Raw genomic sequence first — 24,026 nt, 5'->3', positions numbered from 1 at the left:
GACGGGTCAGGCCGGGCCGCCGCCGCCGCCCACCTCCCCCCACCCCCGCCCCCGCCCGTGGGCTGGCGGCCAAGCCCGCCGCTCCCAGCCTGCACCGCGGCGTGGCGCGCGAAGCGCCGATGACGTCCCAGCGCCACCGCTGGGTAGCAGCGCGGCCGCGTCACCACCTCACGCGACTGAGTCAGCCGCTCGCCGTCGCAACGCCCGGCCATTGGTCGCGGCAGCGGCGCGGCGCGTGGCCCCGCCCCCGCAGCCCGGCGGGCTATAAAAGCGGCGCCGGCGCCCCCTCCGCGCCTTTAGCCCCGGGTGTCTGAGAGGAGAAAGATGCATCGACTCCGCTCACGGGCCTCCACGGGGATTTCTGCCTTCGCCGCCGGTTCGTCCTCCGCCTGCTTTCGCCAATCACCTCCGCTGCCCCGGTCCGGGAAGTCGGCCTCGCAGAGGCGTTGGAGTAAAAAGCGGTCCTGCTCTTCCATCGGCTGATTGTCGCTGATTCCCGGGCGGGGGGGAGCAGAGAGACCGAGACCCGGAGGGGGGCCGCGGGAGCCGAGCCGAGCCGAGCGCCGCTGCGACCATGCCCAAGCCTAAGAAGCGGGGGAGCAACCACCAGCGCGGAGCCGGTGAGCGCGGGCGGGGGCTCGGAGCGGGGGGGGGCTCGGAAGGGGCGGCCTGGCGGGGCGCGGGGTTCGCCCGACGTTTCCCGTGGCCGCCCGAGCCGCCGGGGGGGCGGCCTTCGCCGGCGGGAGAGGCCCTGATCGGCCGGGCCGCCCTGGCCGGCTGCGCCCCGGCTCCCTGCGGGACTAGTGGGAAAGCGGCAGGACGGACAGGCGCGGCCGCGTAGCTCCCCGCTGGCCGGGATGGAGCCGGAGCCGGGCACGGTCTCGGGCCCGGGGGCGCCGCCGGGCTGCCTGGAGCCGGCCTCGAAACCGCCACCTCACGCCGTTTTCGCGCATGCGCCCGGCGGCGCGGGCGGCCCCGGGGAGGCGGCCGTGCCTGGCGCCGCCGGCGGCGAGCAGCGCCCTAAGGGCAGCGGACTGCCCCGCCCGGCGCCGGCCCCGCCGGGGGCCTCCTGGCCGCCGCGGTCGCGGCTGCCGCCCGGCTGGCCCTAGGGCAGCACGGAGAGCCGGGCTGCGGCGGGGGAGGCCGGGCCCGCGAGGTGCTGCGGGCCAGGGGCAGCGTTAAAGGCGCTGGGGCGCGTCCCCGGCACGCACAGCCTCCGGTGTCCGCGCTGCTGCACGCCGCCAGCGGTGGGCCCTTTTGGGGTGGGGGGGCGGCTGCTGCTGTCACTCCGGTGTCTGGTGTGGCTGTATATCAGCGCATTGTGCTCTGAAAGGCTGCAGTATCTTCAAAAAAACCTTTTTAGCCTAAAAGAGGGTATTAGAAAATACACAGTCTTCGTACAGATCCAGAATGTGTGTGGCTGAGGTGCTGATGCCTGGTAGAATGGAGTTTTTGTGGAGTGGTGAGAAATTTCACTTCAGGCTACCATAGCAGAGTCTGCAGAGTGAGCAGAGTCTGTCTCCCCAGTATCAAACGTTCAGAAAGTGACCAATTCACTGGGTCTTTCTGCAGATGCTTTTATTTTAGTTTGTGAAGGGCTGGCAGTCATTCTTGCCACTTCTCCCATTGAATTTCCCTGTATGACATCACTAGAAGCAAGAAGGTGGCCGTGCCAGAGCTCTGAACTTCCAAGTTTCTTGGTCGGTGCATTGGCTAATGTTTGTCCTTTGTAACTGCAGGAAATATCAGTGGTTATGGTCAGTGATATAAGTAGATGGTTTGCAGTGAAGAGCTGCAAAACCTCTGAAGTGTGAATTTAACTTTATTGGAAAGCACTTGGACAGTGATCAACTCAAGGTTGATTCTGCCTAGATAAAAATGCTTTAGAGGGCCTGGGTAGTCAGGAAGCCTGCCTGAAGCTGGCAAGCGCTGTGCACTGCCTTCTTAAATAATTTAGAATCAATTGTACCACAAAAAATAGGTGGAAGAGCAGAATTCCGTATTCTGTAAGTGATATTTGGGAGCTGTTAGAGAAATAACAGTAAAACTATTCTTTTGTTAATCAACTGTAGTAGACGCAAATTAAGGGCTACGATAGGACAGCGGTAGAAATTACAGGGTTATCAGGTCTAACTCCTCCAACTCTTAATGCTGTAACAATAAGATACAGGTATGAAAAGTTGTAGAGATGAGCACTGGTGAAAATAATACTGCTTTCTTCAAAAACACTGAAATTACTGAACTGAGGCCGCCTTGATCCTGAGAGGGAAAACTTTTTTCCCCTATTGAAGCATTTGATGTTCTGGCTTGTCTTCGTAATTCAGTATTAAAATGAGGTTGGACATTCCTGCTGCTGCACATGCTACACTTAATCCCGTAAATCCTGCATTGAACTGGGTAATGTATGTTTGCCTAAATGTATAGCTTATCCTGGCTTCAAGTCCCTCAAAATTGAAAAATAAAGATTGTATGGCAATTTTTTAAGGTAGCTCGTCCTAACAGTTAAGATAGAGCTATTTTTAAAGCACAGTCACAGGAAATGGCATTAACTTGAAGTTGATTTAGAAGGATCCAAAGTCTAGAGTTAGGAATTCTACCAATACTTTGAAAACTAGGTGCGCTCTTCCCCACTATTCACAAATGATCTTCCAGAATAGAGACAACTAAGTCTTCAGAACAAGTGGGAGTAAAGGAGCTAGCAGAGTCAGGAAATGTGCTTTCTGGGTCTGGGAGAGTGAATCTGTTGGGAAGGTTAAATTCTACTTTTGGTGTTCTTCCTTTTGCATATGAAAAATGACCAAACTATTGTATTCATCTTTCCTTAAGGTGGTCAGCCCAGAAATGTGCAGCCTTTTAGTGATGAAGATGCTTCAATTGAAACTATGAGCCACTGCAGTGGCTTCAGTGATCCTGCTAGCTTCACTGAGGATGGTACAGTCTTCCATTAATATCTATTAATCTTTCTGAAAACATAAAACCTAAGCTGACTTAAACTCTTTAAGTACTAGACTGTAAGTAGCAGTAGCAAAATAATGACATTCTGTTAAACACTGTATGATTGTTAATCTAGTGGCTATTGTTTTGTTTGGTAAGACTATACTCTAGGTTTCATGAGCCTCTCATGAAACTATTAGTCTTCTTTCTATTAGAATTATACAATGCTAACCTTTGGAGACAATAAGAATGTTAAAGTGCATTATAAGACATTGATTTTCATAACACATAGTTGAGGTTGTAAGAACTGCAAAAGAGTTTGGGATGGAAAGAGTCACATTTGCCTTTTTTGAACTAGATTTGTGCTTTGTCTCCACTACCATCTTTGCAACCTGGGCTGCTCTAATGTCAGTTTGTTGGGAGGAGGGGACCTGAAGGCCTGCTACAGGGGGACAAGGCAGGGAGCCTTCCTTATGAATACTTGCCACTCTTAACTGAGCTGCTGTTGCAGAGGCATCTGAAGTGATGCCAGATGGGACAGGCTGCCTAGACAGTACGCACTGCATCAGCAGTGAACACCCTGCTGTACTCCAGGGGTAGGTGTAGTAGACTGTATGAAAATGTGTGGCTGACAGGATTGGCTGATGGGTGTCAGTTGTAGCAAATTTATATAAGACCTGATTAGCTCCCTCATTCATTCTTGGCACACGTAAGAAGCAAGTATAGAAACAGCACAGATGTATTAATAGATCAATTTTTATAAAAGTATTTTAAGGGGCAGTTTGATGTAATGGGCTTAACACCATTCTGTTGCTGTAATACTGAACAATTCTGTAGCTGTTGTCTACATTAAACTTTCTTGTTAGTATTAAAAACGTTAAGTGTTGAACACTACTGTGTCTGCTAATAAAATGCATATCAGTAGGACTAAATTATTTCCTCTGGATTAGGGCCTGAAGTTGATGAAGAAGCCACTCAAGAAGACTTAGAATACAAATTGAAGGGATTTATTGATCTTACATTGGACAAGAGGTATAGTATGCTTTGAATAAATGCACTCATACATTGTTTTCCGTCTTCCTCTGATATAATAAGGGAAATATGCATCAAACATTTTTTATATGCTTACTGAAATTACAATTGTTTCATGCTGGGGAGAACTTGCTTTTCTTCTGGATCTGAAAATACCTTTCTCCCTCCACCAAGTTTTCGTATAAGTGAGAGTCAGACTTTCCTTTCTTAATAGTTTAAGTAGAGTGACTTCATTTCCAGCTTGGTGTACTACTGTGAACTCTATCTCCAACCTAAGTTTCTCTGTCCTTGAGGAAGGAGGCAATTCATAGCATTTCTATGGTGCTGCTGTGGGTTCTGTCTGCTGTGTGGCTGCTGTCTGTGCTCTTCTATTGGGCACAGACAAATATAAACTACCATAAAAACAAAGGCTGAGCTTTAACTCATGTGTGCTGATTTCAGGTCTTCCTTCTCTCTTCTAACAGTGCAAAGACAAGACAAGCAGCTCTTGAAAGTCTGAAAAGTGCTTTTTCTTCTAAAATACTATATGAATTTATCATGGAAAGGAGAATGACACTAACTGATAGCATTGAACGCTGCATAAAGAAAGGTAATTAACATGCTTGCTATCAGAAAGCAATAATCCCCATGAAATAGCTGATTGTTTAAAAGGAATTAAGACTGTGAGGCTTCTCTAGTACTTTATAGAGTGCTTAATTTAGTTATGTTAACAACATTCCTTTTTAAAATTTAGATGTTATATTTTAACTGACCTAGAATATTAACTGAAATTACCTTCTGACTGTTGGTTTCTGAATTTCCACTTGCAAGTTTTCAGACTAATTATCTTTAAAGGAAGGAAGCAATGCACAAGATGATTACTCATCATAGCATGTTAATCTCTAGGTAAGAGCGACGAACAGTGTGCAGCTGCCGGACTGGCATGTCTTCTGTGTGTGCAGATGGGGTCAGGAATTGAAAGTGAAGAGATTTTTAAGACCCTTGGTCCAGTTCTGAAGAAGATTGTCTGTGATGGAACAGCCAGTATCCAAGCCAGACAGGCTGTAAGTATAAAATGTTTATTTGCCAGGCAGGGAGAAAGGGCAGTTTTTGACCAGCTCACTGTTCTGTAGTCCAGAACTAAAGGTTACTACACTAGTGTAAACTCATAATGTTGACATATGCTCTGAATGATGCATAGCAGTTTTCACTGGCTTAAAAAGTTCCACCTAAAGGTTGAACATAATTCTCTTCTTCAACCTAGAAGCTTCCTTAAAGAGCTGTTACATCTAGTACTTTGTGTCTTAACTCACTATGTTGCAGTCTCCTTACTGCAGTTCTGAGGGCTGATGTTGAAGTCCTATAGAAAAAAATAAAAAGTTTTCTCACTGACTGATGTATCCTTCCTGTATTAATTTTAACTTCTTTAACAGCAGGGGAATGTTAGTTATGCAAATATATTTATATATGATAAAATTGCATATAGCAGATACAGAACTACGTATTTGATACTTTCGTACTACCAAAAGTATTTTAAGTTTTTTCAACCAGTCATCTCATCTATACATCAGCGGTATACTTGAGATTGACTGAAGACAGTCTTGCCAAGAGTTTGGGGTTTTTTTCTAAACTTCAGTTTATCATTGCATAGCTGGCTACTTCTATTGTACTCAAGCTGTATTACAATAGATCCTGTGAGCTGGAAGAGGAGGTAGTATTAGTTCAACAGCAGTTGTTTCTACAAAGAAACAAAAGCTATTAAAGCTTGTCCTGTTTAAGTCTAGTTTTGAGTCCTGTGTGGTTAGTGCAAGCATCTTTCAAACAATTTTTTCCCTTACTCTTTGTAAGAGGAGACTCAGCAGAATATGGGGGATAGGGAAGAGATGTGTAGGACCTTGCAGTAGAAGTTGGAAAGTGCCAAGAAAGGCTCTTGAAGTCCAGTGTTTCCGTGCCATTTAATTGTAATAGTGGGCAGAGAGGGGAAAATATTTCCCACAGCTGTGAATAAATATCATATGTCCATTACTGTATATCAGCATAATTTCTGCTAGTGAGTCCTAGTGGGATTTAAAATAATAGGGTGAAAGGAGTGCTATATGTAGCTTTTTAGAGGGGCTTTGTAAGCTATATTAAATGATACAGCATGAAAAGTGAAGGCTTGTGAGTAGCATATGTTGTAAAATCATCCTGAGAGTAGAGGGGAACTGAGAGCTAACTGTTACAAAGCAGCTGAATTAAACAGTGTTGAAGACTTCTCCTCTGCTAAAGTCTTAATCTCAAGTTTCCATTACTCCAGTGTTGAATTTCAGAGGTCAAAGTTTGAACGTTTTGTCAACAGTAACATTAATGTCAAATACTGACACTTTTTTCTTTTGCATCTAGTGTGCAACCTGCTTAGGGATTTGCTGTTTCATTGTCACTGATGACATTACGGTGAGGATAAATAATATTTTTTTAAATATAAATTGACAATATGAAAATGTGTGAATCTTAAGCCACTTCCATGATCTTTTTTCCCCTGTTCAGGAACTGTACTCTACTATGGAATGCCTGGAAAACATCTTCACAAAGGCCTATCCGCGAGATAGAGACACTAATGGTGTATCGAGTACCCATAATACTGTGCTTCACATCAGTGCTCTCTTAGCATGGACACTGTTGTTGACCATTTGTCCAATGAATGAAGTGAAGAAGAAAATTGAAACGTGAGTATCTTTCTTGGAAAACAAAATTTGTAATGACTGGTTTTATATGTAATGAAGCAGTGTCAACAAAATTTACATCATAATGAAATGTGACTTACTCCTTAGGCACTTGCATAAACTTCCAAGTCTGCTGTCTTGTGATGATCTCAACATGAGAATAGCTGCTGGAGAAACACTAGCCCTTCTGTTTGAACTGGCACGCGAAACAGATGCTGTAAGTTGATGTCAGCAGCTAAATTTTCTTGCATTGGGATGACGACAAGAGAAATTATTTAACCTGAGATGTATAGCACCCCAGATCTCAACAAGTGGCAGATAATTCACTGGGTTATGTTCTTTGTAGTGACTCTGCCCCAATCTAAGTGGGTCTAGCAATGATTCACAGCAATTTAGCTATCATTATTACACTAATTTCCATATTGCAAAACAGGGCCAATATAACAAAACACATCAAATGGTACTGAATAGCAACTAGAAATGTAGTGTGCAAGCTTTAAAATCTAAATCCAACACTAGCTTTAAAAAAAAAAAAATCCCTAGAGATTCCAGGATAAAACAGTATTGTTTACTGTAGTGGGAACACTCATTAGATACTTATGCAGACAAGTTCCAGTAATTCACAGCCTGCACAATTCTGCTCTCACAGCTAAAAAAATCTATCCTTCAGTAGAAACCATATTGACTTTTAGTATTGTTTTTTTAGTATCCTTATTTAGGTACCTTGAGAAGAATAACTAGTATTGCATGTGATGGTTTCACAGCATTTGTGACTATTTTAGTCAGGTGGGGACTAGTCAGTCAATTTAAGGGGGGAGATTTTGAAAGGATTTGCATAAATTTTGCACAGGTACCAGTATTGTTACATTTGGTGAGACTTCTTGGGGTTTGCTTTTGAGTTGGATTAGGTGCAAGCTTCTCTGTATTACCTCATACACAGCTAAACTTGCCTTTACATTCTTCAATATGCCTTATTAATTTCTGAACTGTTTTTTTGACAGCACTGAAGGAAATGGTCTCTATTTACCCATGGCACAGTCTGGGAGAGTTGCCTGAAGGGCTCCTAGCTCGATCAAGGCTGCTGTGCTTTGCCAGGACACTGTCCAAAGTGAAAAGATAACTCCAATTGAGTTAGGATACACAACACACTAACACTGCATAATCTGAAACAATATGCTGAGACTTCTATGTAATTGCACACAGTAGGGATTTGAGTCTCTTGGCTATGGAAGCCAACTTTGAAAGAAAAAAAAAATTTAAAAAGAGACTTGAACTTGATCCTTTATTTGGTCAAACTGACTGCAACTAACTAAAATCTTATAGTGCATTAACGAATGAGACTATATTAACTAAAAACTTCTTCTGTTCCATTGAGGAAATGCCCCTTTAATCATTACAAATGATTCTCTTTGGATCCTTAATAATTAGCGCAGATTAAAAATGCTTACTGTGTTTTGCATTTGACAAGTTTCTTTCAGAAAGCATGAGGTAAACTCAGCCTAGTCAGTTAACATGACAAAACATTCAAATTAAAAAGAAAAAACAAACCACAAAACCTTGTTTTTACATAAGGTTACATACATCTTACTAATCCAGGTAAACTACTGCTGAATTAGTAAAGGGAGGGGAGAAAATATTTCCTGCTAAACAATTATGCATTAAAGTTTACTTGGTGTGTTTTGTTAAGCATTTTTTCTAAAACTGTTTTCTAATTTTCCACCCCATACAAGACTTAGGACTAAATATTCTGTGTGCTATCAGTCTAGTGGTGTCTCACGATCCGTCTCCAGCAGCCTGAATTCTGTGCAAATAACCTGAAAGTGCCCTCAGCTTGTCGGCAGGAGTGGCAGCCAGGTTCATCAGATCAGTTAGGCAGTTTGAGTCCCAAGGAATTATGGAGCAGAACAGATTGACAGGTATATACACACACTGAAGGAGCTGTACTGTTTCATGTGGCTCTGGCTACCAGAATAGTGTTTGATAATGTCCTACTCGAGTAAACTTGGATGCTGTGACTTTGTTCTTACTGGCTTAAACGTTGCAAATGGAACTACAGGAAGTTAGTGCCATTTCTGTGTCCTTAAATAACAACAGGTTGTAGAGCTCTACCTGCCCAGAATTTGGAGAGATCCATTTTCCTGTTTGCAGGGAAAGACGTTAAGGCCAGAAACTAAAAGAAAAAAATTTTTTTTTTGGACTAGGATTTCTTTTATGAAGACATGGAACTTCTAATAGAGAAACTAAGAGCTCTGGCTACTGATGGAAACAAGCACCGTGCCAAAGTAGATAAAAGAAAGCAGCGATCTGTCTTCAGAGATGTTCTACGAGCTGTTGAGGTGATTCTTTTGTCTTACTTTGAATGTCTGGATTGTAACTATGTAGTGTACAATTTAATGAAAATGGTTTTATTATTAAATAGAATTACTGTTTCAGTGAAAGCAACAGGAAAAACTCATTAAAATGAGACTTCAAATTCTGATCACTTACACAAAATAAAACTGCTTTTTTAGGAATGTAGAACAAAGAAAGTAAAACTTTGTTTATTTTGCTCCAAACTTGACTTCCATATATCCGTGAAGAGTATTCTTTTCTTTAAAGAAGGCTAAACATTGCACTGTAAATAATAAATTCTTTTTATTTTATACCAGGAGCAGATTTTTTTCATAGAAAACTTTGTAGGACATCCAAATTAGTGTCCTGAATTCTGTGAAAAGGCTTATTGTAAAATCTCTTATTGAACTGCTGTGCATAGTAAAACAAAAAGCAACTCAGCAGTAAAATACATTTCCAAATGGCACCTCTGTGAGGGGCCGAAGAAGTGTGTGTGTAGAGGGGGGAGTTGTTGCCCTAATTGTTGTGCTGTAATGTTCTGGTTTTCCATATCCAGATTAAGAGAACAATACACAAAGCAGGACTCTCAAAATACTTGGTTAGTGACATAACTTCTGAGTAAAGCCTCTAAGACAAATGTCAAACTTTTATCACTTTAATGGATTATTTGTTATCTTACACCTCTCAAACTAGATGTTTTTACTTGTCAGATAATTACTTTTTACATTGCTGTATGGGTAAGACCAACTAAATACTAGTTGACGTTCAGAACAGTTAAACATCTCGGAAGCGAAGGAGAAGGCTTTGAAGTGATTTGAAGTCACCTTTGAGATTCTGCCTGTAGAAGAATCTGAGTCACTTATTAGCACTTGTTACATTCCATTGTCACAAATGTAGCTTGCTGCACTTCAAAGGTGGGGACTAAATGAGGCTTACAAACTGACTTAAAGGTGACTCCTGCATGCAGAACTGGTTTTTCTGGAGATAGGTCCAATTCTTAAAGTCATTTTAAAGATGAAAGTTAAGCGTTCTCTTTCAAATGCTTTCTGACTTGAAGAATGTCAGCTTCAAGTCTTACATGAGATTTAACCTGAGGTGTGCATCAGTTTATGAAAAATACAATCATTAGTATATTCATATTATTTGGAAGGTTTTGGTGTGCCAAATTTATTAATGAAAATAAAGTTCATTGAGATACATACAATGCCTAATACAAAAGACTGTTTAAATTAAAATTATATATGCTGTTTCCTTTAATTTTGGATAGGAGCGTGACTTTCCTACAGAGATGGTTAAGTTTGGACCTGAGCGCATGTATATTGACTGCTGGGTTAAAAAACAAACTTATGATACCTTCAAGGAGATTCTCGGGTCGGGGATGCAATATCATTTGCAGGTGAGCTGCTGTTTACGTGCTCAGACTGTTGTTTCCTGTTTGGCTTCTTTGTAGTAATTCAGTCTGAATTACAAAATCATTACTAGAACTTGGTGAAATGATGGGCTTTGCATTAGAGGTGTTGAAAGACAGCACTTACAAAATGAACTACCGTGAGCTAGAACTGTCTGGGTGAGCTGCTTCTGAGTTGTAGCCTGGGTGTGCTGGGTTAGCAATTAGAAGACTTCTACAAGAAGTAAGAGATTCAAGCTGAATATCTTCTTAGCTTCAGGGTTTTTCCTGAATCCTTATGCTCTCTTTCAGCAGAGTGGTGTAGTCATCTGGCTGCTATAAAGCTGCATGCCTCCACCCTTCCTGTTCAAGCCTGTAAAAAGGAATGCAAAGATTTAGTCAAAAAATAATGAACACAACTTGCAGCCCAATGATGACAGCATTGCAGAAGGGAAGGGATAAGTCCTTATCTCTGTTCTAGGAACTGCTTGTTCACTAGTCATCTGTTTAGATATGTAGCAGAAGCAGGAACTGTAGCTTAGGAGTATACACTCCCAAATTGCTATGATAATCATGGGGTTAAGATCTTCAGTCCAGTGTCAATTGCATTTCTGCATGACTGAGGGAGCTCAGGCATGTAGCAGCTTTTTTAGATTTTTCAAATACTACTTTTACAGCCAGATATTTTAAAATTGGTATGTTGTGAAACCATACAGATCTGTGTCCAGCTGCCCAGTCTTGTTAGAGGATGTAACAGAACAGTGTCTAATTTGCTGGGACAAAAACAACAACAAAAAATCACTGGGGGAGGAGCTGTCTGTCTTCTCAAGAGGGCAGTTTTAGTTCTTAGCCTTATTCTGATTAAAGGAAGAAGTGTTCCTTGGCTTAATTGCAAAAGATACTAAGATTTGTGTCAAATTGCTGCTATTTCTACTGGTATACTTGATATTTTAACAGTAGTCATCTTTGGAGACTTGATAATCAGAGGAGAAACTGATAATTTGATTTGTCTCTTGTTCAGTCAAATGACTTCCTTCGGAATGTGTTTGAGCTTGGTCCACCAGTAATGCTGGATGCTGCAACTCTTAAAACAATGAAGATATCCCGTTTTGAAAGGGTATGTTATTGCACCTTAATGTATTTTCTTTATTTCATAAGCTAATATATTTCTCCTGAATTAAATGGTATTCCAAACATGCACTTTAGAAGCTGTCATCTTTAAACTTGTCACTTTAGTTCTAATGGTGCCCCATATTGTCCTGAATGAAACCAAACCTTGCCCGTATGCGTCTTTGAGTTCTTATTTTAGATTTTCCACTGGGCACGTGTCTGCTACTGCTTTTCTCCCAAGGGGGTCTGAAGGTTGACTTGGTTGATGATTGGTACTGGATTCATGCTCCATGCACGTGAAACTCAGGCTCTTATGAGAGTTGTACATTTTTGGGTGGGGACCTGCAGGAAACCATAGAAACTGAGTCTTTTTATAAAGACAGTATCTTGAACTCTCCAGTGTGAAACGGACACTAGGATGACTGTTTTGTTGGTTGTGAATGTACTCATCATGTGTACGAACAATTTGTGGAATGGTGCTAAAATCCAGGGGGAAAAACTTAATCTACATTGTGTCTGTATAATGTTCAAGACTGACTGGCTTCCAGAGTTGCTCCTAGCTTAGCCTTTCTTATACAGTCCAAGTTTCTTTTAAATGTATATATATTAAAATGAATCACCCTTTGGTGCAAAGTTGTTATACTATAAATTTCAGAAGGCCTACCAATTTACTTCAGAGATTAACAAAAAGATATTTTCAGCTGTTTCTTAACATAAAAAAAAAATCTGTAAAGGACATAAGCCTTTTGAACATCTGTGATTAATTTTTCCTTTTATTTTGTAGCACTTGTACAACTCTGCAGCATTCAAGGCTCGGACAAAGGCTAGAAGTAAATGTCGTGATAAAAGAGCAGACGTGGGGGAATTTTTCTAGATCTCCTTTTCCATGGGGTTCAATTTTCATAATTAAAATAGATTTGTAACCTTTAAATGAATTTTTTAATTTCTGTAGTCACAGTTTGCACTTGCGCACAGGTATGTTGTATAAAGTCTGTAAATATAATGCATGTTGTTGCTTAGTTGCATATACACTGTATATAGATTGATGTAAGATTGGGTGCAGGGATACATTATAACGTTTGCATTAGATGCAACTTACTCCAAAGGTTGAATATATTGTAACTGAACTGTTAAATGGGGTGGATAACTGTAGTCAAATGCTGTGTGTCAGATTGGATTCCTGACTTTATATAAAGGTAAATTAAATGAATTCGTTGACCAAGAGTTTTGGTAAGAATGTGCTAATATGAAAAGATGAACTTGTTCATGTGAAGTTACTTTAACTTTTTAAACTCTTCAGGGGCAGAAATTTCTGCGTAGTTATGACTTTATCCTGAAGGGGACTATAAAGTTCAATTACCTTCGCTTACAGTGAAGTAGTGAATGACAAATACTTGCCTCAATGTAAAAATAAAACCAAGATTCTCATGTTCTGAAATTGGATGTTTAATTTTTGGAATAAAGATGTTTCTCACTGCTTGCTTTCTGTGTAAAAGTGATTACTACATGAATGAAAAGCTGGAACACTAGCAAAACCTAAAGGTTGAAGCAGATGGGTTTATTTGCCCATTCAGACATGTGGTTGGCTTAGTCTCCATGCTTTAGTAGGTGCTACATGAAACTGCCTTGCTGTGTTTAGAAGGTGTATCTTATTTACATATGGTCTGCACAACAGCCTACTGTTAAGCTGTCATCACTTTTGTAATGGTCAAATGTTTTCTAGTTCTGGTACTGCAAAACACCTCGTCCCTTACCTTACAGGAGCCATTCCAGCTGCCCTGTTTTCATCATGTTGAGAACTACTCCTCTACCCTTGGTTTCTGGCTCTAGAGGATTGAAATGTGCCAGTAACTGAGAACTGTTTTTCTTAGGGATGATGGGGGATTTATGTAATAAAGACACTAAAACCTAGATAGCTGGAGCTTCTGAACCAGAAGATCTATAAATGAAAGTGCTAGTTAGAGTAAACATTCTTAAAAACTGCAGGTCAAGTTATCAGCAGAGGAAGTAAACCTTACACCCCAAACACCCCACCCTACACCCTGAAAACTGCTGTTTGCTCTGATAAGGGAAAGTTTGGTTTGGGTTTTTTTTTTGGTTTCAGATTATAGCAGACCCTATTCCAGAAAATCCATACATGCTAATTAGTTATACCTTCTAACTTTTTTTTTTCCCCCTCAAATAATGCATTATGTAAGAACTTGTTTGGCTTATGAAACTGATTACTTAGATGACAACAAGGACTTCAACTGAAATCTGTGCTCTTAACTGACATTTGTTGTCAGTGTTTGTCTTGCAAGTGGAGAAAAACTTCTGATCCTTGAACTAGCTGAAGCTGCCTGCGTTTGCCCAGCCCAAGATGTTGCCCTCTTTGGCCTAAACTGTTGCCACAAGCCTGCTGGTGTCTCCCACGGCTTCTGGGTAGTTGCCTTTGGCATGCTTTGCTAATGTAATGTAGCACTTCTGATAGCTTCATGTCCTGCCAGTATTTTGCGAAGTTGCTTTCCTCAGTGCCTCCTGGCAGGTGGCCAAGCATGTGGTTGCCTCTTCCCCCATTACACGATAGCTGCCAACCACAGAGACCAGGATGGCTTCCAAGGCTGTTTGAGGGGAGACAGGCTGTTTTGCTGCCCTACAGAGATCTGATGGGTTTGCAGACCTTTTCAAGCTTAGAACTGGAGAGGCCTAGGTCCTTCTCTTCCAATTAGGATGTTGTCAGGAATCTTTCAGGGATGGAGGTGAGATTTTTTTTCTGCCTTGCAGATCCCTGTTTGGAGGGAGGACTTCTAGGAGACCCCTGCAGAAAGGGAGCAAGCTTGTTATGTCTGCGTCACTGGCCCAGCTACTCGGACTGGGCAGCAGCAAAGCTTGTCAGCTTGGGGTGGGAAACTATGAGTCAGAATATGTATCCTCTCTGTTGTTCCCTGAAATAAAAATAATATGATTTATTGTCAGTTTGAAGGGGTTCAAAATTTCAGATATATAGAATGGCTTCAGAAAGGATTTGTTGTTTTGAGCCATGGTCCCTTCGGGTAAGCGTCAGCTGCCTGTCATTACAGGGTGCTGTAACATTACGTTCTGCAACGTCATCAAGAAAAACTAGTGATTGAACGAACTCTGAGAAGGAACAATTACCAATACTCACAGACAGTTAATCAGAATTTATTTTTTAAACAACTAAGGATGCTGGACAAATTAGTCCATCCCATAATACTGTCCCACTTGAATTTGCAAGGTGTGTGGGAGGAGGAAAATACCCTGTTTTTTCTACTCTATGCCTTTAAAGTACTCATGACTGCAAGACTGTAGGTATGACTCTTCTGCATAGCAAACTGGTTACTCATAGCTACAGTGTTGTAGATATGACTCTACTGCTTAGCAAGAGTTTTAAAAAGGCATCATACATAAACCAAAAGGTTAGTGAAATATTGATCATCAGTAACAAACCTCATTCTCCATGATAGGATATTACATAATTATTCCAATATAATAAAAAAGACCTGTGTATGTGCTGATTTCTTTTTAAACAGATCAATATTGTGAAGTCAGTATACTTAGCCAAGATGAACTCTAAATATAGATTGAAAAGGACAGTCTGTTTCATAGCTGCCTTCATGGGTCCTGCAGGGGTTGACAAGTTCCTATGGGTCTAAAAGTAGAGAGAGGAGTTTTCTTTGGGTGATTTTCACCGGCTGATTTCTTCCATACTGGCACATTACCTGAACGTGGTTATGTTGTAAGTAGTGTTTAATTCTCCTGGTTTTTATTTCCTTTTAGACTTGATTGTTTTCCTTTTTTCTGTGAAGAATTTTCAGTGTGTCCTCACACTAAGTTCTAATTTTACCACAACAACTTACGGAGAAATTTAAAAGCCGCATGGGGAAAAAAGTCTTTAAGCAAGGTTAAAGTACAAGATAGAGTGACTCCAAAAACCCCAATGTTTAGTTTAGTTTGTTGGGAAAATAATCAATACTTCTGGCCAGTGACACTGATGTCTGTATCCTCTCTCCTTTGTTTGGCATGTCAATGGAATCAAACAAAAGTAATATAGACATTGTTGAATTAATAATGGTTATCTTCACTGCAGTTACATGCACAGTGAGGAAATCAGTTTTAAATAATTAATAATGAATGCAGAAACCTATAATTCATAATATTAATGAATCAAAGGTACTTACATTTATTACAGCTCAAGTTGTTAAGAAGAGTCTTCCCTGAAGTTGCAGGGAGGTACTAATCAAAATACCCAAGAGAAACAACTGCTCTTTGGAGGCTAAAAATAACCAAAAGCTTCTGTGCATGAGGTGGTAACTTTTAGCACACCGTTGTTGAAACGCAGAGCTCCGTAACGATTGCAGTTGGCCACGGATGTGCTTGCGGGGAGACTGCAGAGCCAGCGCTGGTGGGGACGTCGCTAGCAGACCGTGGTGCCTGGCACCACGCGACATTCTGGGGGAAGGAAAGTGGATGTAGCCATCTGTCCTGAAATTACTGCTGCACACCTAAAAATCATATGCTAGGTAAGGGTAACCACTACTATGCTGGCTTTTCTACCTTATCTTTGTATTTTGTAGCAACAATTCTGAACAGAGAAGAAATAAGCTGTAATATACTATTAAATAGAAATATAAAAGTATACATGTAGGCCTGCCAATCCCCAATATCAGAATGAGCTCCATTGTCAGGAGTGATTGAAGCATTTAGTCTTCAGAGTTATTGAGGCTCAGTGAGTGTTTATGTGGCTGTGTGCTCAGATTTGGGCGAATTATGACAATCATCTTCTGCATCTGGTTTGATGAGGGAAAGAGTGGGTCATTCCTGTAAATACTCAGGGCTATATTCCTCAAACTTTAGGTTTTTAATGTAAGAGCTAGGTTAGGAACCCGGTCATACTACGTTCTCTATTGTTTGGAGAGGGAGAGAGGGCTCAGAGGCATGTCAGGAGAGCAATTCAACCCATCTAGGATTCAGAAATCACCCTTAGTGCTTAACACTCTCCATCAACACGAGGTTTGCATCCCATGAAGTACCGAGTTATGTTTGGCAGGTAAAATTTGACTTGAGAGCTTTGATAAAATACTAAATGGGGAAGACGTATTTGACTCCAAGTCTAAACTAATCTCTGTGAGCTCCCCCCTTATATTCACTAGCAAGGGAAAGATACATTTAGGCTGCGATTGTAAGGTCAAAAAGACATATCTTAGAATAAGAGGAATGTTACCTGGAGGTACATATTTTTCTCCAATAACTGCAGTGGGAGTTTTCCGCGACCAGTGTAGTCTAAGATGCCTAGTTAGAGCATTTGCATCTCCTTATGGCTAGAACTGTAGTTTGTTTCTAGAAGACATTTTTGGAGTCAGGGTAGCACAAAGAAAAACAAAAGACTGTTAAGGAATAATGTGCAATTCATAGAGAAGCCTGCTTAGGTATTGCTTCTTTTCTATATATAATCTTCCGTATAACTGTATTTATATAAATAATCGTTCAGTGAGCTCATGCACCCAGACTCTGCAGAGAAGCTGTTTTTGCTGACTGGGCCCCATCCAGTGCTTTTTTTAAAGCAAGGAGTATTAGTCTGAAGAAAAGGCTTTGCCATCAGGCTTTAATTTGTCCAAAACTAGCATCTATGTGGAATAGAACCACATTAGAAGACTATTTTTTTCTCCATTTTTCACAAATAATAACTTCACAGTGATATTCTAAGGTATATAAGCAGACCCATATTCTTGCTGCTTATCTCCTACATCCGTACCTATTTTGTCTGTCTTATCTCGGAATTATTTGATGCTGAAAGTAGAGGATCTGAGTGATATCCTTCCTGGGGGTATTAGTGAAGGTTTGGCTTTCACTGTGGTCAGGATATCACCCGTCATCTTACCAAGTACCCACCAAACCAAAATTGTTATACAACTAAATAACTAACGTTCAAATCAATGCTGGAGCCAAATAGATTCTTCTCTTTCTCTCTTTCTCCACACACACACAGATACATATATGTGTATGTATGTCTAAGTATACACATGTGCACAAACACAATGTAGAAATGAAATCTCGTACTCATCAAAGATCTCCAAGAATAAATGAGTGCTGAGCTGGTCCTTCAAATCTCTTTATTTTAAGGGTTCTTAAGACTGCTCAGCATTTCCTTAGAACAGGACACCACCTGTTACCAGTTATTTCATGTATCTGTGTTTTAATTTACCTTTTAAATTATTATTTCTTTTAGATACAATGGAGAGGCCTTGCTTGGAAATTAACCTGCCTGATACTCATGAAGAAGGAAAACTTTATGTAGTTGATTCCTTAAACAACCTAAACAAACTAAATGTTTGTCCAGATGGATCCCAACATGCGCTAGGTACGTATGATAGATGATGCTTTGTGGTCTTCTATAGATACAATAGGCCATCAAAAAAGAGTTATGTATGACATTTGAAAAGACTGACCACATTGTGTTGCACTGATGTCAACAGCCCAGTAGGCCAAAATGTATGTGTCAAGCTCTGTACTGAAAAATATAAGAAAAAGATTGAAAATGGCATAATTTAGATGGATCAGATTAATGGTTTAGCTGCTCCTGCTGAGTATTTCAGTTACTAGGTTCTTGAAAATCCTTGTGTTTGGCGAGGCATTCACTGTCAAGCCTGAACTTCCCTTTCCACTGGGATCCATGAGGTGATCTCTTGCAGGATAATTTCTCTAGTAATGCTCAATATACACCTACTACATAAATAGCATCATAACTCTTCACAAGCACTAAAATCCACACGTGGCAATAGAAACACCAGAGAATTTCTGTTCATTCTTTTAAGACACATTTCCTAAGGACTCAAACCAGTTATCTGAAATATCCCATAAGACTTTTAAGCATTTTAATTTGCAGACTCTCTTTACTTACAGTTTCAGATATGGGCTCTCACACTTCTACTGGTTTTATAAAGCTTTTATCTTTGATTTGCTCATGGTAACAAGAATATTTTCACCCAGTGGTAGCTACAATATACTTGAGTTCTTTGTGACCTGAAAACATCTTAAAACCTGGAGTTCTTCAGCAGCATTCCACATGACAATATTCGAATCTGCTTTTATTTCCCTTACTATAATGGCAAATTTGACTGAAGAAAAGCTATAGAACAGCTATGTTAAATGAGTTCCAAATGCCCATAACTTAAACACGCTCTAGTTATAGGACTTAAATGCCTTTCCATTACTTCTGTTTCTGAGTCCTCTAACTTTTCCTAATGCAACTAACTAGAGTGGTGCTGGTTCCTAGATTCAAGACAAAGATGTTAGACATAAGCTACTTAATTTTCATATGTAGCTTATCTTGATATTGTCACTTCTACAAGTACAAAATGAGACAATGGGATAAATTGGGTTTAATGTCAAAGAAACTCTTTGCAGTGTGGCTGTCTTGCTTTCTTTTGTAATTTTTATGGGACAGTATTGTTTACTTTCCAGGTAGATATACAGGGTTATTTGGAATCATATATGGTTCTGTAGAATAATCGCATGCATGCTCCTCCCTGCATTTCAGCAGTAAATAAAGGTAGCCTAATATGTATTTTATGCATCAATTTGTAAAGTGCTTTGGCTCCTTCTAGGGTTATTCTTTTTAATATAATTTTTTTTTTTTTAAACTTGGAGATTCTGTAGATATCTTATCCCATCAGTTAAACACATAAAATGAATTTTTCACAGTCCTTAGCTGCCTTATTCAGCAGCATAAAATTCTGGTTCTCTTGCCAGAAAATCAGAGAGATCTGTGGAGTATTTTCAATTTCTGATAAATACTAAAATCTTGTGAATGATCTATTAGTAGTATAGCAGATGCCCAATTTGGCTTAAAAACGATCTTTCAAGAGTGTTGCAGTACACAGCAATCCTTTTGTTCAATAGCTTAACATGAGCTGGCATAATCAAACACACTAGCAACCACGTTAAAAGCTATTTAAAATGTATCTACCTTTTGATTGCTTTGGTAGCATCCATGCAGCAATTTCTTTATGTTTCAGATGATAAAATGGTCCCACTGTTTGCAGTTTGGCAAGAATCTGTGTTCACTGATTCCTCACAACACTGCAGTCTGGCATGTTCAGCCAGCTGAAATAGTGAGAAGCATTCATTAGGCAGAGCAAGCACAGACCACTTTTGAGACCTCTATTGATAGCTTAGTATGCTTGAGAGACAGCAGTAGCAGGCCCTCCCCATCCTTATTATTCTGATTAGAAAGCAATATTGGCGCAGGCACTTAGTATATGATGCATTTGCTATGAATGCTAAGGGAATAAAAATAAAATCCCAAACCCCAAATATTAAAAGGTTTCAGCTTACCTGCAGGCAGGAGCGTGTAAATGCAATAAAGAAAAGCAGAGATATTCCCAGAGATCTCCCACTAGCTCAGTGAATTGCTCAGCCCCAGGATGGTTCGTTATTACAGTGCTGTAATGGCATATGCAGCCTTCCCTCAGCTTTATCACTACAGGCTCAGTTGCAAAGACCTCAGAGATTTCTACTAGCTAAAACAAGAACACGATCTAGAAATATATTTTTGACAGATGCACATGCTAGTCTCCCTTTCAGAATGGCAAGACAGCAATTATAGGAGGAGAAATTACGGTAATTTGCATGTAATTTTAGCATGTCTGAGACTGACACCAAAATGAAATTATATTAGCTCCCTGCTCCCCCCAAAACATAAAATAAAACCAAACATTAGTAGGTAGTTAAAGTAGTATGCAAACTTGGGATTAAACAAATCTGGCTCAAGTATAATTTTTTTTTTTTATATATTCACATGAATTTCCTCATGGTGTTCACTTGACTTTACCTGTTACCTTTAGGGCATATTGCCACCTCTCATTTGATTGCAACTGTTTCTATGAGAGAAACTACTGACTTTTCCCTTTATGCAACACAGTCTTAAAAAAGCAATGAACTGACTTGCTGCTCTGATTCAAAGGAAGCATAGCAACTACTTGTCCTTTTTCCCCCTCATTCTTCATGTGCTCGAAGGACAACATATGTAGTCCATGTGAGAGTCTATTCAATTTTTGACAATTTGGGAGAATATGTACCTCATTTCTTATTGGAATGGACCAACAAAACCTAAAGAAGAAGAATAAAGAAAAACATTTGTTTTAAGACAAACAGTCAAGACCTACATTCATCCTATCCAACATCAGGAGCTTAACTGAGGTGCTTAATTTGGGAAATTAATAATCCCAGGGATACTTCTATCATCAAACAGAAAAAGAAGCAAATCTAGAGGATGAATGTGTAGGATGAATCTGTACCTAGGTTTTCAATATGAATTTTTCTCTCTTCTCTTTTGAAAAGGTTGAGTCCATTCAGGCCCTTAGAAAGTCTTCTGGTGAAGCCTTCATTGCAACCTTTGTACATGTAAAACTGAGCTGTAAAACTCTGAACTGTAAAACCAGTCAACTTCAACAAAACAGTGTGGGTCAACAGCAGAAACATTTTTGTTTAACATTTTGTTTAGTTCCAACAGCTATAACAGATGTATTAGTTTTTATATTTCCAAATTCAAGCTGAGCTCATAAATTTGGTTTCTTCCGTTCTCATGCAATATCACAGGAAATAAAATCTGTTGGCCAAAATTATGACATATTCTGCATCATTTCATGGAGCCAGTAGCATTTTGTCATGTTTATCCTAACCAACCTTAACAAAACTTTATCACCAAATGATTTGTCATCTCATAACAGATGAGGAAGAGAACACTGGTGGTACTGGAGAAAACACGGCAGGAAGCAACGTAAGAAACCAGTGTTTGTTCTTCGTCACCTTTATTCTTACTTTGATCGTCAGTTTGGCACTTGTTTCATTCGTAATATTCTTAATAAGTAAGTAAACCAAACAGTGGTTCTTAAAAATGTAGGGTCAATTGGAAGAAGAACTTTGTTGAAATGCATCATGCTACCTTATAACATACTACTGCTGTATTTGCATGGTCAAAGGCTTTGCCTAGTTATGGGCAGTGGGTCTTGATCATGGGCGTAAAAGCACAGGCCTCTACTCTCTGAGCTAAAAGGCACAATTTTGTTCTTAGTGCAAAGGTTTTGTCAGCTTTAACAGCTGTCAAATATTTAGCTCAGCAGGGTTATACTGTGTTGCTAAAAATGCTGACTGGAAATTAAATTAAATTTTAAAGATGACTGTGTGGCAGTGAGATACTTTGACAACATGCCTTCCATTCCTTTCCAGATAAAAGTCAGTATTGGTGTAATTCCACTGAAAATGGAATTACACCCAAGCTAACGCTTAAATCAGGCTACCTGAAGAAAGACATGAAGGTTGCCAGCTAAGTACAGACTGGAAATTGGTTTGGAACTAAGAAAATCTCAAACATAAGAAACAAAAAATCAGATAAGATACATCAAAATTGGGACGTAGCATTGAGTCTGTAGATGTAATTACTGCTCCACTTTGGCTGGACTGGTCAGGCAGGCACATGGCTACAGGTGACCTTGGTTTATGGAGCCCTTGCCATCTTGGGGTTTTCTGGGCTAATGGTATTGAACAGAGTAGGAGGTGCATTATTTTAACTTAAAACTCCATTTTGAACGAATTGTAATCCACGTGAAATCGAGATTTCTTTTACCCTATAGTAGGGAATTTGCTGGAGCATAGCAAAAATCCCCATTTTCCTTTTTGAACAGGAAATCCTAGCCCTTGACTGAATTTGCTCACAAGTGCTCAAAGGACAGAATATCAGACAAGTAAAGAGTACAAAGGAAATTTTAAGTGCCATGATTGTAAAACCCTAATTAAAATATCTCATACTTGAATTCCAGATTTATTTAACAAGGAGCTGCTAAAATTACAGCCCTGGTATAGAAAAATGAGTAATGTGCCCCTGTAGTGGAAAAAAGGTAAAGTAATAGTGAAAAGGCCACTTACAGGGATTAAAGGAGTTTCCTTGGGCTCAGGTTGGTGGAGGCCTGTGGTTTTTGAAACTGATTTCCAACAGTGTTTCAGATTATGTTACAAACATAATCTCAGATTGTGTTTGCAATGCATAGACATCGATTTGTTTAGCATTGGCACTATTAGACTTAAGCTTCAAAACCCATGGGTAAATTTTGTTAATTTCAGAAGGCCAAAAGAGAAATAGCTCCAGAAGTGTATGTGAGGGATACTGCATATTGGTGTTCCAGAGGAAACTGGCCTCTAAATGCCAATATTTGCAAGAATTTTCCTTTAATCTAAATGCTTTAGGAAATCAAGTGATGTGGTTGTAGTCTGCTGTGTGTTTTAGCAATTGTACTTTTAGAAAAACACAGACACATACTGCCCAGAAATAGCATCTCGGAACCCCTAAATAAGACATTTTCCTGTGGACGCTAATGGAATGGATACGCTCCTGAAGACTGCAAAATTTGTCTGAGCCATATTTCATTTTATTACACTGCAGTAAACGGAATAAAACAGAAAATAAGCAATTAAAGAATGTAGTGAGCAAGTAACTGCACCAGATGCATAACTTCTTAACATTAGGTTCTGCAGTTGTTTTCCTGTTTGATATTTTTACTCATCATAATTCCCTACAAACTCGCACAGGAATGCAAGAGATGGTAGTGATGCTCTTGACTTAAATGTTGCCAATTTAATGTGGTACATTTTCCTTTTCAAGTTCAAACTAGAAACAAGATGGACCAAATATCAAGCAGACTAATATCTGAAAAGAAGAACATAGAAGAGCTTAAGAAAATGAACAACATTATATTAAAGCATCTAAATCAATCAGGAATTAAGGAAAGGGGGAGATACCTCTTCACACAGTCTCCTGATCTTCATGATTACCTCTTTACCCATGCTGAGCTGAAAGTCCCTGGAGAATAGATCTTCTTTGGAATGAAATTCAGCGTATTCATGTACTCAGATATTTTCACATATGGCACACAGGTTACTTAAACATTCTGATATGGTCACAGGATCGCTGGAAAAGCCATCTGAATGAAATATATTAGAAAATAATATTTTATCCTGTTACATGAATATCGATTTTGAAAACTAAGCCCGTATGATTTACAATAAACAATGGATTGTCAACAATTTTGGGCAAGAGTTCCAGATTCTCTATGCATTGTAAATTGCAGGGCTAAGGGCTTAGTTTTACTTTAAATGTAAGTGAATGATCACAGAAAATAGTGATTTCTATTCACATGATTCCAGCATGACCTTGTTCACTTAGTCATTCTCCTGTTTCTTTGGAACAAGTTCTGTGTTTGCTTCTATATTGTTTGTATTTAAGGACAACTTCAGATTCCATAAATTATAAATAAATCCAGTTCTGCCATGGAGTTTGGTGGTTTCCCTTTCTGTGCATCTAAATAGATTGACTTACTACTCCTTTTGTGAAAAAACAAACTTGAATAAAAACAAACCCTTTCATAACATGCCATATTCAGCCCAAATTTGTACTGACTGAAAGTGGGTGCCATATTGTCTTACATGGGAAATGGGTTTAGAGAACTCAGTCTGGTAATACCTACCTCATAGCAATGCTAGTATGCTGTACTCAGTAT

General features: G+C 39.9%; 2 protein-coding genes across 4 annotated transcripts; both read left to right on the top strand.

Annotated features, from left to right (window-relative positions):
- The first annotated feature begins 283 nt into the window (after nucleotides 1–283).
- IFRD1 (interferon related developmental regulator 1) lies at nucleotides 284–12,956 on the top strand. The gene is made up of 12 exons (XM_072861754.1): nucleotides 284–620; nucleotides 2,827–2,931; nucleotides 3,885–3,966; nucleotides 4,431–4,555; nucleotides 4,852–5,009; nucleotides 6,328–6,378; nucleotides 6,472–6,650; nucleotides 6,756–6,864; nucleotides 8,849–8,983; nucleotides 10,246–10,374; nucleotides 11,387–11,482; nucleotides 12,260–12,956. The coding sequence occupies exons 1-12, from the start codon at nucleotides 575–577 to the stop codon at nucleotides 12,347–12,349; spliced, it is 1,305 nt and encodes a 434-aa protein (XP_072717855.1). The 5' UTR covers nucleotides 284–574; the 3' UTR covers nucleotides 12,350–12,956.
- A 128-nt stretch (nucleotides 12,957–13,084) lies between these two features.
- Nucleotides 13,085–23,801, top strand: LSMEM1 (leucine rich single-pass membrane protein 1). 3 transcript variants are annotated; one of them, XM_072861767.1, is made up of 5 exons: nucleotides 13,085–14,213; nucleotides 15,815–15,995; nucleotides 17,702–17,833; nucleotides 21,204–21,341; nucleotides 23,132–23,801. In XM_072861767.1, exons 2-5 carry the CDS (start codon nucleotides 15,989–15,991, stop codon nucleotides 23,338–23,340), a joined length of 486 nt encoding a protein of 161 aa, XP_072717868.1. In that variant the 5' UTR covers nucleotides 13,085–14,213; nucleotides 15,815–15,988; the 3' UTR covers nucleotides 23,341–23,801. The 3 variants fall into 3 exon arrangements, with proteins under 3 accessions (XP_072717868.1, XP_072717886.1, XP_072717876.1); XM_072861785.1 differs by lacking the exon at nucleotides 15,815–15,995 and adding an exon at nucleotides 15,103–15,211; XM_072861775.1 differs by lacking the exon at nucleotides 15,815–15,995.
- Nucleotides 23,802–24,026: the final 225 nt, after the last annotated feature.

Source organism: Ciconia boyciana, chromosome 1 (assembly GCF_034638445.1).
Source record: "Ciconia boyciana chromosome 1, ASM3463844v1, whole genome shotgun sequence".
Taxonomy (NCBI): Eukaryota; Metazoa; Chordata; class Aves; order Ciconiiformes; family Ciconiidae; genus Ciconia; species Ciconia boyciana.
This window is presented reverse-complemented; position numbering and strand designations above follow the sequence as displayed.

Coding starts and splice junctions, on each gene's coding strand:
- IFRD1 (XM_072861754.1), top strand. CDS start 575: ATGCCCAAGCCTAAGAAGCGGGGGAGCAACCACCAGCGCGGAGCCG. Junction 4,556..4,851: donor TGAACGCTGCATAAAGAAAG/GTAATTAACATG, acceptor GTTAATCTCTAG/GTAAGAGCGACGAACAGTGT. Junction 8,984..10,245: donor ATGTTCTACGAGCTGTTGAG/GTGATTCTTTTG, acceptor AATTTTGGATAG/GAGCGTGACTTTCCTACAGA.
- LSMEM1 (XM_072861767.1), top strand. Junction 17,834..21,203: donor TGGATCCCAACATGCGCTAG/GTACGTATGATA, acceptor ATCTCATAACAG/ATGAGGAAGAGAACACTGGT. Junction 21,342..23,131: donor ATTCGTAATATTCTTAATAA/GTAAGTAAACCA, acceptor TTCCTTTTCAAG/TTCAAACTAGAAACAAGATG.